Raw genomic sequence first — 12,739 nt, forward strand, 5'->3', positions numbered from 1 at the left:
TCTGCTAAATGCCTGTAATGTAATGTAATGTTATACAAAGCAGCTAGTAATGCAACAACATTTATGATTTTACATATGTACATCTTGAAATACTTATATTCATAGTTATAATGAAATATATAAAATATAGCATCACATCTGCCCTAATATATATATATATATATATATTCACAGGCATTCTGCGGTTGCTGACATGGTACATGTATTAATCCAACCAATTAATTACTCAGATTCATTTTAAAATAGCTGACATATAACTGACCCTGTCATGTATGTGACTGCAGGTTTTTTGTATGTTTTTTTTTTTTTTTTTTACTGTTCATAGCATATTTTATTTTCTTAAATAATTAAAAAGAAACATAAAAAATTGGCACCCATTCTGTTCTTTTTGTGCTTTTTATATGTGTGTGTGTGTGTGTGTATATATATATATATATATATATATTACTGAACATGCTATCTGGCCAATTACATGGTCCCATGAGTTTTACAGTTATAGATTTCAATTAGATTTCCTCAAAGCTCTGACCTCCTGAAATCCCACTGAACACTTTCTGGCTTCCAGACATTCAGCAGTGTGGGAGGTCATTAAAGCAAGGGAACTTTACAGTGTGATCCCGGGTGTTAACCATCTTACAGACTTCTCCGTCTTACAAACTAATGCAAAACCACTAGGATGTCGGCGTACTTTGACTAATTAAAACATGCTCTTTCACATCACACAAGTTTCAAGAGCAAAACAGACAAAGACAAGGATGGAAATAGCAGGTAATTAAAGGCCCTGTAGAACACCCCGGGTATAAGTGGAAGGGTGAGCCCAACAAGACAAACGGATTTGCCAGGGAAAGGGGAATGAGGTGGAGATTAGGCCAAAAGGTGGGCTAGTGAATGTTTCAGATAATATACATCTCTCAGTGGATTAGTGTTGCAAGTGAACAAATAACGATGGGTAAGCCGCCATTGGCTGACCTCCTCCTTCTGATTCCTTCAAGTGTTTCCTTGGAGACAACCCCATTATCAACTCCCTCACATAATCTCAAATGGGTCATTAAGGCATTGCTACTCTCATCTGACCATATATGCAATGCAAAAAGAGCAGCTTTTCCCTATCTACTTCCATCATTCCTCCTTAGGTCTTTTGGATGCTGGTCTTTAGGTGTGTAGCTTTATGATGCTGACTGCGGTTATGCCAGCACTCAGGAGTATCCATCATATTCCTGATGGCAGAATAATAATTCACTCTGATATTTCCCCTCCATTTATGAGAGAGGAAAAACATTTTTTTCTTTTCTCAGCCGTGGCACTGGTTTTGTTGATCTCTCCACATTCAATGTGACCAGTGATGGAAAAACCAAGTGTTAAAAGCTCTCTTGAAACTTGAAGAACAGATCAAAACAGAACCCGAAACCACCAGACAGTGATGCACCAAAACATAAAATGTAATCGGAATACAAACGCAGGTTGAAAACAAAGTCTGTCTTAAAAGTAGGTCATTCCATAGTACACAAGTATAGGCAGGAATTCAAAATGTTTTTAAGATACTAGAAAGGCAATATTTACAATGTAAAGACACAAGAAGGGTTTTCAAAATGTTTCTTTTTTAATGCCTTTTTCTTCCCCAGTTTAAAATGACACTCAACCTCCACTATCAATTTTGGAAAGTATAGACAAGCATATGCCCTCCTCCAAAGTGCGCAATGTCAGCCACCGCTTCTTATTATTAAAGGCAAGTCAGGCTCACAAAGAAGACACTTCATGCGCAGCTCCAGAGGCTGACCATGGGCTCCCGGTGAATCGCAAGGGCCACTAGTGTGCAATGCGATGCTGTCATCTCGGCCAACTGAAACACTTCCCTGGAAGTCGCTACCATCAAATGTTCATATCCTGTGAGACTGCTGGCAACAGCCAGCGCTGACACAGTCCAGACTCAATACCAGACCATGCGGCATTCCATGGGGCATGCACCAGAATAGTGCCTAGACATATACCAGACTGTGGGGCCCATCCACATCCTACAATAGTGCCTTAACAGATACCAGACCGTGGGGCCCATCAGTGCACTAGGACAGAGTCTTAACAGGATGAGCCACCTAGCAGCCTCTGTGTTTTCTCTTCTGATATGTTTTAAATGGCCCTCTTTCACTTCCTGCATGGCAGACAGTACCAATCCATTACAGATGGTATTGATTGAGCCACACCTGTGTAACTGTATGTAGCTTGAATGCACCAGGTGTTTTCATACTGAATGTACGTCATTACCTCCCACCCATCAATAAGGAACACATGGAGGCATTGTCCATATTGAAGCTCCAGGACCACCCACTGATGAAGCTACACGTCAGCTGGTGTCTTTAATGGATGTCAAAATGTCGGACATGAGTCACCTGGAAAAAAAAAAGAGCCACTGCGGGTCCCTGATGATAATGCTGGCAAACATGACAACACCTCTCGGGGTACAGATTCTGAAATTGGGTTCATGTTAAGTTCAGTGGATTCACGTCGCTGTGAAGTTATCCACCATAAAAAAAAGTGTGTAAGGCCGAGAGAGCCATTTGATATGGTGTTAAGAGGTTTATGATTAAGCCCGTGGTGGTGAAGGGAGAACTGACATTTAATTCCTGTTTAAATGCTGCATGGCACAGTAATAACAGGTTCTCAGAGTAATAGCAGAAATCATTAAACCTACAGTTTTAGTGTGTAGATATAAAATCAGAGCATTCAAATGAATGGAAACAAATGATATGACTTGAGTGGCTAGCTGGTGTCAGTGATAAATTTATTAGATTGAATTTTTGCATGCTCTTAGGAGGCTGTGTCACTGTGGCTGTGTCAAAAGGAAGGAAGATTTCCCCTGATTGATGTAGGCTAGATATAGATACAATTTTCCTCACACAGTATTCTCACATTAATGTGAGTGGGTTTTAGTCCTTTTTGCAAAAACACTTAATTACCTCAAAGTTTTAATAAACTAACCTTCTTCAGCCCCATCTTACTGGCAGGGTTAACTACAGACTTCATAGAGTTTACACGCTTTTCACCACCAACTCTGGAACTTCTGAAGTCCTTTCAAGTTCCCATTCCCTCCAGATTCAAGGATCTGTGAGAACTGCACAGTGTTACAACCACCAAATAAAGCCACATAAGAATACCCAAAATATCCCTGGACTTTAAACTGTCTAAACTGTACCAGGATCTGCTTTTCTAAACCCAATCCAAACCTTCTAGGATCAGTTTCAAAAAGTGTGATTTTTATAAAATGGGGACAATAGAGCTTTTCAAGATGAATGGCGAAATCTCTTAACAAAAAGTTAAGTACTTTAAAGCATTGGTGCCAAAATGTCATCAGTGTGAAGAACTTTCAAATATATGGAAATAAATTTGATGGCTTTCAAAAATTTCCAAGAATTGTGGGAACCCTATTTATCCAAACACCTTATGTTATACCTCATATTATAAACATGTAATACATATTCAATAAAAAATACACCTCAACTGTTTAGTTATTCCATGCTTTAAATAGAATAGTAAACAATAGGCTACTTGTATTGCATCTACATTTTCTAAGTTTATTAGAGGGATCAACAAGGACATTTATGCAATCAGTTCATACAAATTACCACCAGCTTAGCCATGTTCATGCACGTATTGTCATGATGAAAGACAAAACATGTCAAGGTGCTGTTACACTGCTTGCACATCTTGCACACTTTTAATGTGTTTAAGAAATTCAATCTAGTAATAACTTGGCCATATGGATGGGAGGTATTCTGTGGGACAAACCCCAGTATTAGCATTCAACACAAATGCTTTGTTGGGCTGGAAGCTAAAAACACTTTACTGTTCCTTTCGTTCATTTACTCTAAAAACAAAAATAATGTGACAGTAATGTGAGGTGGCTCATATTAACAGTCTCACAAACAGTTATTTTCGAAGACAGGCTAGGTATCAGCAGTGAAAATGCATGGTTCCAGCTGGCAGCCAGCTAAAAGCCCAACCACATCTTACAAAAACAGACCAACCTCACAAGCTTAACAAAAGCACTATGCATAAAAATCTTAGATCTGTTTATTTCATAGCTGCAGTGGTGCAGTACTTAATCTGCATTTTTTTTTTCCGGGATGGTATGTCTGACAGCTTTGACTGGAATTTGAACCCTTCTGGACCAGTGGAGCTTGAACCCACTCTGTAGGTCCGTTTTAGACCTGATCAAGACATAAGTAGCTCCTGCCTCTCAGTTAATTGGGTTCGTTTGAGGTCTATTTGGTGGATTCTGCATTTATCAAAAAAAAAAAAAAGAGTCACCAATTGAATGGTAGGTCAGGACAGGGACAAAGTATTTGTATATGTGTACTGCAAAGCGCAACATGTAGGCTATACATGCTTTGAGGCACTACAAAGGCAATTATTTTTGAATGATGTAAAAAAATTAATTAAGCTGTAGAGGTCTTTCTTGGCCCACCAGGTACTTTTCAAATTACGGAGCTCACCAGTGCACTCTTTCTTCTTAATGATGGTCCAAACAGTTGATTTTGGTAGGCCTAAGGTTTGGCCTGTGTCGCTGACTGTTTCTTATTTCTCAGCCTCATAATGGCTTCCTTGACTTTCATTAGCAGAACTCTGGTCCCCACATTGACAGACACCAATAATAGACTCCAAAGGCAATCAAAAGCCTAGAATTGTGACTAAATACTGAAAACTCTATTATACCTACACTAAGGAAGGAATAGAACACACCTGATTTATCACCTGTGACGTCATTTGTTCAAAACTTTATGACACCCTAAAATGTGGGACTATTTATAAACAGTGCTAAAATTTCTAAATGGTGAAAACAAAATGTATAAAAATGCTCTGAGAATCTTCACTTTAACCACATGTGAATTATAAATCAAAAATTGTGGAGTGCATTGCCAAATCAAATAAAAAATGTATTTGTTGCAAACATTACGGTACTCACTATATGTGTGTGTGTGTGTGTGTGTGTGTGTGTGTGTAAGCGTGTCTATCCTACAGTTCCACCAGAATAGCTGATAAAATCTTGCTTGAATCACAGTCAATGGACTTTGACAAAGCTGAGCACAGTGCCAGTAACACATGACTTGTTAGAGCAAGTTGTTCATTGTTATTCATCAATTAAAAGAATGAGCATAACCATCTGATGTTTGGAATGGATTAGCAGTTTTGCTGCTGAAGCACCTTTTGAAAATTAAGCTTTATTGGGGCAGATGCTTGGATATAACGCTCAGGAAACTTGTTTAGAGAGTTTTATTATCTCAAGCACATGGTCTGTATTAAATTTACTGAAAATATGATGACTCTAAAATAATAAGCTAACTGCTTAAACAAGCTAGACAGTTTGAGCCCATGGATCATCGCAAATAGAAATTAAGAAATAACGGCATAGTGTTTCTAAAGGTCTATATTCTTGACTATTTCCTGAAATAATTTATCATTTGAAAGAAGTATATTGTTTTTATTCTTGAACACAAACAGTTTTTGATGGGTACTTGGTGTGATCCAAAATTAGTTTGACATTATATCATATGTGACAGGTGCTGGTGTTTTGGTCCGCAAGTAGGGCAAGGTCGTGTTTCAATTTTTTACAGATTACGAAAGTGCAGATTATAAGATTTCAAATGATGTGTCATACATTGAAATCTGAAAATAGTTGAAGAAGATATGTTTATTTGAATGTTGGTACTCCTAAAATCAAGTAGCAGAGAAAATCCCCTTGAAAGATCTTGAACTTTTCACACTTCTCACAGGGAGATAATGGGTGGGAACAATAGCTAGTTAACTCCACCCCAACCACTCCCCCACTAGAGTACCTGTAAATCCTTGCCCATTTAGGGGTTACCCTATTTAAAGCTTTATAACTCCAGGTGTGAACACCACAGAGACTAGAAAAATGTCTTAAATGAAGCAATACATTTGTACCATTTATAATACTAGTTTAGATTACTTTATATTCATAATTTTGTAAGAAATAAAGTGCCACAAATGCAATGGTCAAGGCAAAAAATCTAAAATGAATTTACTCCTTTTTTAGTTCGCAATGAAATACTGGGAGATTGCGGGTTAAAGTATACATGTCCTGGATCAAAAACTTCTTGACCACAAGTTCATAAAATCTAAGGGTGGATATGTAGAACTACTAAAGATCTATGAAGCAAAAACTAAGCAGTGTACCCAGCATCTCCAAATCTACCGACAATGTCTAAATTATTAACACTGGTTTAAAATAGCTAAGGGACCAGAAACAAATCCAAAATCTCTCCAAAAAGGAATATAATGCTTTTTGTCCATTGTAAAGCATATGAGCCCCTTATGAAGGTTTAAGATGAAACATAGATATAATTTAAACATAATGCAAACATATAGTCACACAATAATGCACAGTACCTAAATGTGTAATAATGAACTCTTGTATGTAGCCTATTTCTATACTCTGTACACTCCTATGTTTTCTTGTATGAGAATGGGACGATATAAAAATATTTTTCAGCCGTCCACCACGTTTTGGCAATGTTTCAACACTCTCCTCATCACTGTTGTATGCGTCACAAAAACCATTACACTACTAACTAACGCTTACATTACAGTGTGAAATATCCACATTACATAATACCACTAACCTATTTAAAGACACTCAATTTCTAAAATAACGTAACGAAATATTTTGAGCAGTAATACTTACATAGCAATGATGAAATCTTATCTATGTTCAGTAGATGGAGACAGAGACAGTAAATCAATGACAGTTATATCCGCTTCTGTTTTGCTCCAGAAAACGATGTCAGATAGGTCTATCAGCAAACATATGGCTTAGCTATGTCCAGAAGTCCTCAATAATAATGGTATTTTCCAAGGAATTACGAAAAATTGTTGACAACGTTTCATTAGGTGCAACGTCTTTCAATGCTACCATATAGAGCGAATACCATGGTAAGAAAATGTTCGGTTACGCTAACCTATAAAACGCTATTCCAAAAGCAAAATTAGACATGTTATACATCGTTAGAAAGCTTATACTCTCATCTACTGATTGAGCGTCCGCCATTTTAGCAACCTCACACAGTAAACAAACATAGGCTACTACCACACGGCTTTATTTATGGGCGGTGGCTTGACCGAAACAAAGTGACAATAGCCAACAAAATCAAACATGCTAATTAAACTGCACCCCCATCACGCCCCCCAAACCCGGCTGTAAGAATCACTAAAACAAGCAGACTTTGCTGACAAATTATAAGTATTTAGTGACCCTAAAAATGTTGTTTATTCTATTGAGTGACTTCTTCAACACTTTAACTTTCGTAATATGAAAAAAGTAAAACAGTAAAAAAAAATTTAAAAAACCTTTTTTGCCTCCTAGCGCGATTTCAAGATTTGCGACTTGCGGACCTTTTCTCCAGCACCCGCCACATATATGGGAATGTGTGAAAAATAAAGTAAAATAAAGATTTCCAAAAAAATAACAATATCATAAATCCTTATAGGTGAAACATTGCTGCTTACTGTAGTAATTATGTAATTACTATATTGAAACTCAAAGAAAATTGGGGATGACCATACTTTTTTTTTTTAATTTTTTGAGATATGAGGTAAGAAAACTGGCAGTGCTAGTAATTTACTCAGGGTCCTTTATTTCTACACAAATCGACCAGCTCACATTAAAACAAAAAAAAAATTGTGTCTGTATTAGTCTATACCACCTTTACTGACCAGACATCCAAAATACATTTTAAAACTTCAAAACATTCATGTTCATTCGATGACGCAAAGTGTCACTGGCGTTCAAATACATTTTAAAACTTCAAAACACTCATGTTCATTCAATGACACAACGTGCCACGTTCACCGACTGAAAGGTTGCTGTCATCTGTTATCTACTGTACTTGTAATGGGTAGCTATTTGTCCCCAAGCAGCAATCTGTTCAGATGGTTATCCCTCTGAAAGCCTGTAGTGAGGTCAGAGGTGGACAGGATGCCGGAGTCACGGACAGCCCTAGGATAATCTGTGCAAACATGCGTGCCGCAGAGCTCAGCACGGAATGGCCTGCATAGTTAAAGGAAATGGCACCATTAAAGGGCTTGCACTTAACGGCATGTGACCGCAGTTCACAACACGTAGGATGAGGGAACTGTTACCTGTCTGGACATTTCAGTGTGTTTTGCACTTGCCTGATGGTTGGCAAAGGTTATTTAAAATCCTAAAAGGCTTTTGTGGCCATGTCGAACGTCACATAAGGCCCAACTTGATCAAATGATCATATGATCCTGTCTGATTGTAATGCGGGTTTGTGTAAATTTGATCCATGCACAATTTAACAGTATAATGCCACTGACCTGAAACTCATCCGTAATGGTATAGTAACTACACTTTACAGCTGTTTTACATTGTTAAACTGATTTCAGATTACATGTGCAGTAACCTGCATTGAATTCCCTGACTTAAGTTTGACCCAAATCTCCTTAATGACATAACATTTATTTGCACCTGTTTAAAATATCTTAAATCAAAATCGGATAAAAGCAAGCAAACGTTTATTGGTGCATGAAGCGTCTTCTGCTGATTCATGGCCCTGGAGCCCGATTTGCAATGTGTGGTGTAATAAGAAGTGGTGACTGACGTCATGTGCTTGGGAGAAGAGCACATGCTTGCCTGCACTCTCCAAAACCATTAGCAGAGTTTGAAGCGGTAAGCACTGATAAATACAACTGGGCATTCCAAATCAAGAAGAAAAAGCAAGCAAAAGCATTAAACGTGATGAAAGATTGAGAATATAAACATAATATGCTTGATGTAACTTGAAAAATATGCTGTTCTTTACAGATGAGCTGTTTTGTTCTTAGACAAATGTAAACCATTATACTACGTATTTGCATTCCATCTGACATCTAAAATATAGTTTTATTGTGTAATCCACAGGGACTACAGTGACAGAGGATGACCTTAACAAAAAAAAAAGAATGCAATAAAAAGCATCATTTTTCAGCAGTCTACATACTGACCTTCATAGTTGGCCTTGAAGCCTTGGGAACCAATAGTGTCATCTGACTGCAGATGAAGCCACATCTGATTGCTCATACTGACTATCAAGTCAGGAACACTTGACCCTGTAAGACTGAATCACAAACATGTAAAAATGAATAAATATCACTTTATATTTAATTCAGTTTTTTTATATACTATACGCAACCTATTCACGATTTTAGACAACATTCAATAAATATAAAGTCAACAGGGAAGGCAGATTCTGTGGAATACTACAGGAGCATGATGCATACTGTATGAAATTAGGAGGTGACCAGAGTATGAACATATAACATACAATAAACATTGCATGTGTAAATGTTAGCGGACCACAGCAAGCTCAGTGATATATAGCGTCCTCCAAAATGATTTGCACCTGTGCTAAAGATGAGCAAATAACGTCAGGTGACACTTTACATTAAAGTTCCATTAATGAGTTAATTAATTGACTAATCTGAACAATGAATGACTAATCTATTAACCTTTGTTCATGTTAACTAAGACACTAGCAAAACTGGAATAGGAGCTTGATGTTGAGCAAGTTGATTTCTTAGGTGCAAACTATGTGGTATCCAAGCAAGTGTTACATTAGTGAACAATTTGTATACAATAATTAATATAGATAAGTGAAATGTGTGCTTTATGCTCATAAATGGGCAAACTATATGCGTTCATACTAATGCAATTACTCAGAGAAAATATTTAGTTTAACAAGTCAGACCCAAACTAAATAAGAATGAAATCCAAGCCTAATATTTTCAGACAGCATGCATAAAGTTGCAGTACAAATACTCACACATAGAGCACTCTCCGAGTGTCACCAATCTTCCCTCCATCCCCTACTGTTAGTGTGTCATACCCTCTTTCAAGATCAAATTCCTCAAAAGAGAGCTTGATTACCTGCACAAAAAATGAATAGCACAGAATAGAGGAACACATTAAAAACTATGAAAACACATAACAGAAAATTATTTGGTTAACATGAAAGATTATAAGCTAATGTATTAACAAAGTAATTATTATTATTAATAATAATAATAATACTAATAATAATAATAATAATAATACTCCTAATACTACTACTACTACTACTACTACTACTACTACTACTACTAATAATAATAATAATAATAATAATAATAAAAATATTATTATTTATTTATTTATTTTTTACAGTAAAGTAATATTAACATAAACAGATATTTCATGTGCAAACACTTGTTCAATTTCTAAGCCAGCTTGCAAATAGGTTGCTCAATCTGGGCACCATCTGCTGACATCCATGCTTTATGTCACTTAGTTAAATGAGTCATGTGTCCCCGTGACTTCTGCACACTATTCATACTTTACTAATGCCCAAATAACGTTTGTTGAACATTCCTTAATAATGTTCTGAATGTGCACAGCCATCCCTCCAGGCAAAGTCACCAGAAGAGCAGAAGAGTTCATCTTACATTTTCCAATTTAATTTTACAAAAATAAATATGTGACCATTCAGAAAGCAACATAAACGCTTCACTTGAATAATTCCGCACATTGCTTAAAAATGCAATTTGGTTGAACATTTTTGAATCGGGATAATTGATAACTTTTCACCTTTTTAATGCAGAGTTACACACTCAAACATTTGTGACAGTGATGGGCATGTAATTGCATGGCGTTCAGCACAATGCTGCAGACTTGAGCCAGACTGCCCAGATGTGTGCAAAGGAAAGCAGCCAACAAGCTGTTTTGCTGTTGATGCATGAGAAGAAAAGCAGTTAAAAGAAGATTGGATTTGAGGGGAAATCACTGGGAGGGAAAGACTACAGTTTAATTAGGACAACCCATTATTAGCTTCCTCACATAATCTCAACTGGGTCATTACAGCATTGTTACTCTCATATGTGTGTGCGTGTGTGTGTGAGGGACAGAGAGAGGGAGAAAGAGAGAGGAGAGAGCGAGAGTGTGTGTGAAAGTGTGTGTCATATAGAGAGAGAAAGAAAGAGAAGAGAGCGAGAGAGAGTGTGTGTGTGTGTGTGTGTGTGTTAACAGAAAAAGGCACCCATATGAGCCTGATCAATGAGGGCTATCACATTTGGATATGCCACACTAACTATACTGAGGTAGTGACAAGCACCCAGCATTCCTGCACAAGTTTGCTAGACATGCAGATGTAACAAATTAATTTAATTTGCATAAACGCATGTCTACTTACAAACAGTAGACACAAATGTTTTTATTTCCATGAAAAATGTACATCATCACATCCTCTATATTATGAACACAAGAAAAAAAATGCTCTCACAGTAGTTACAATGGAACTAAATATTATTTAGTTATTTTTATATATTATTTATTTATACTACACCCCCCCCCCCCCCCCCCCACAGTAATATGCTGCTTTGGCCATATTGAGTGTCAGAGAATCAATAGCCCCATTGGGTCTATTCTACCATCATCCATCATTTCCTTTACCCAATCAAAACCAGCTCAATGCACAGACCGTAAATGATATAATCTTTTTTTCCCCCAGTAAGCATGTTCAAATTCTGTTTGAATGAACAAAAGTATGTGAAAATGTGCCATATTCTCAAACACATTTCCAATGATGTTTTCCAATATAAAAATCCCCCCTATCCGACTGAACCCTCCCATACGCTGGGTGACGCAATCACCAGTAGCACAACATCCTATGGTGCTATTGGCCACAATCAGCACTGGCACGTCCAGGTTGGATCCAAGGCCATGAGGCTCAGCCTTGCACCACAGCATGGTGCCGGAACCGAAATAGCCATTCACCAGCCCACCTTACAAGTGTTTCTTACAAATTAATAGCAGGTAAGATCAATTTGACTCCACAGTGACTTCTGGTAATTGGTACTTCTGCATGACTTGCATTCTTACAAAGTAATTACTTTTTCACTCAAAGATGCGTATAGAGAACAACTTCAGAGTAACCAATAGCTATCAGTCACTCTGTAATTCAGGACAAAATGCTTCCAGGCTACACATTTATGACATTAACTAACTGTCATGTTTTTATTTCTAAGAATGCAAGAAGGGTAGCTTATAGTTGTCAAATATTAAAAGGTTATTATTACAATGCTGCACATATACTTTCTGGGTCAGTTCATAATGCACCTTAACAGCTGAAAATGTATATATGCTGAATATGCATAGGCACATTTCCTGTGCCATATCGCCATGTTATTACAGCAAAAAAAAAAAAAAAAACGAGAGGCCATGCTATATCATGAATACGGTCATGCCTACAGGGGTGTTGTTAGGCATGACACAAAGCCTGGTCTAGAGCACTGTATTGCTTACAGTATATAATGTAAAAATGTTCCAACATATAGAGATAATTAATTGATGACATGATAAATTAATTGATGACACAATTTGTAATATTATTTTTTGGTGACAGTTTGTGCGTGGAGTGATGCAGTTTATAAACAGGCTGTTAGATTAACTGTTACTGTATCAGATTTACAAATTACGAATTACAATTGCGATCTCTGCCAATCAGAATCCAGGATCAAAACAACCCGGTTTATAAACTACAGTTAAACATTATCCAAACAGTGACACTCATGAATGACCTGCAGTAGCAAACCCCAGGATTAAATGTGCAACTGCTTGTCATTTAGCTATAATTATCATACAATATGTACAGCCTATCATCTCTCAGCAATGACACTACAAAATGTCTGCCTCCTG

At 37.1% G+C, this 12,739-nt stretch overlaps 1 protein-coding gene across 3 annotated transcripts in view; it reads right to left on the bottom strand.

Annotated features, from left to right (window-relative positions):
- The window catches only part of csmd1a (CUB and Sushi multiple domains 1a), a 500,723-nt gene that overhangs the window by 114,302 nt on the left and 373,682 nt on the right, over nucleotides 1-12,739 (bottom strand). For all 3 annotated transcript variants that reach the window (XM_035400756.1, XM_035400757.1, XM_035400759.1), the window contains exons 11-12: nucleotides 9,834-9,937; nucleotides 9,016-9,128 (exon numbers count right to left, since the gene is read on the bottom strand). In XM_035400756.1, the coding sequence (XP_035256647.1) occupies nucleotides 9,016-9,128; nucleotides 9,834-9,937 (217 nt within the window). The remainder of the gene's footprint in view (nucleotides 1-9,015; nucleotides 9,129-9,833; nucleotides 9,938-12,739) is intronic.

This window comes from Anguilla anguilla, chromosome 18 (genome assembly GCF_013347855.1).
Source record: "Anguilla anguilla isolate fAngAng1 chromosome 18, fAngAng1.pri, whole genome shotgun sequence".
In the NCBI taxonomy this organism is placed as follows: domain Eukaryota; kingdom Metazoa; phylum Chordata; class Actinopteri; order Anguilliformes; family Anguillidae; genus Anguilla; species Anguilla anguilla.